The 953-nt window shown below is 52.2% G+C and overlaps 1 protein-coding gene across 1 annotated transcript in view; it reads right to left on the reverse strand.

Moving 5' to 3' along the window:
• Window positions 1–953, reverse strand: part of SCAMP3 (secretory carrier membrane protein 3) — a 12,739-nt gene that overhangs the window by 4,332 nt on the left and 7,454 nt on the right. The window contains exons 3-4 of the mRNA XM_011987528.1: window positions 374–496; window positions 163–287 (exon numbers count right to left, since the gene is read on the reverse strand). Of these exons, the coding sequence (XP_011842918.1) occupies window positions 163–287; window positions 374–496 (248 nt within the window). The remainder of the gene's footprint in view (window positions 1–162; window positions 288–373; window positions 497–953) is intronic.

The raw sequence follows: 953 nt of genomic DNA on the forward strand, positions 1-953 counted from the left end.
TGGCCAGGATGATCTTGATCTCTTGACCTCGTGATCCAGCCACCTCAGCCTCCCAAAGTGCTGGGATTATAGGTGTGAGCCACTGTGCCCGGCCGAGCCCAGGCTCTTAAGACCTGTTTTTGCTCCTCCCAAACTCTTAGATACGCTTCCCCACTCTACTACTTACTAGCTGTGCCTCCCAGGGCAGCATGCTGCAGCTCTCGCTCCCTTCGGTCCAACTCCTCTGCCTTCCGGTTGAGCTCCTCCTGTTTCTTTAGCAGCTCAGCTGTAGCTGCTGCAGCTGAGGCCTGCCCAGTGTGAGCAGACAGAGATGTGAGCCCTGGGCCCGAGGACTGGCCCTTCTCCCCAGCCCTCACCTGCACACCTCCAGTACCTGAGTGCTGTAGGAGCCATAGTTCTTAGGTTCTGTGGGGCTGAGCTTTCTCGAGGGCTGCAAGGAGGGAGCTGAGGGTGGAGGCAATGGGGCAGGGGCTGGAGCCTCATAGGCTGGTGGTGGCTGTTGAGGAAAAGACCTTAGTGATCATCTAGTCCCTCGTAACACAGGAATCTAGAGTCTGCTTGAATACCTTTAGACCCAGAACTCATGATGTAAGGAAGCAGCCTTTCCCCCATTTGTTAGGAAACTAGTTCTTCTGTTGAATTTCTGTCAGAGAACCCTATGATGACCTGTAGCAGCCTTATCATCCCTCATATCCACTTCCTTAGCAAGGACTCAAATCACTCGTCTACCACATCTCCCCATTTAACTGTTTTTTTTTTTTTTTCCTTTTCTTCTGGGGATGGGGTGTGGGGGTCTCCCTCTGCCACCCATGCTGGAGTGCAGTGGTGCAATTATCACTCATCGAAGCCTCAAACTCCTGGGCTCAAGCAGTCCTTCCATCCCAGCCTCCCAAGTAGCAAGGACTACAGGCATGTGCCACTACACCTAGTCAATTTTTTTTTTTTTTTTTTTT

This window comes from Mandrillus leucophaeus, unplaced genomic scaffold (assembly GCF_000951045.1).
Source record: "Mandrillus leucophaeus isolate KB7577 unplaced genomic scaffold, Mleu.le_1.0 Scaffold310, whole genome shotgun sequence".
Classification (NCBI taxonomy): Eukaryota; Metazoa; Chordata; class Mammalia; order Primates; family Cercopithecidae; genus Mandrillus; species Mandrillus leucophaeus.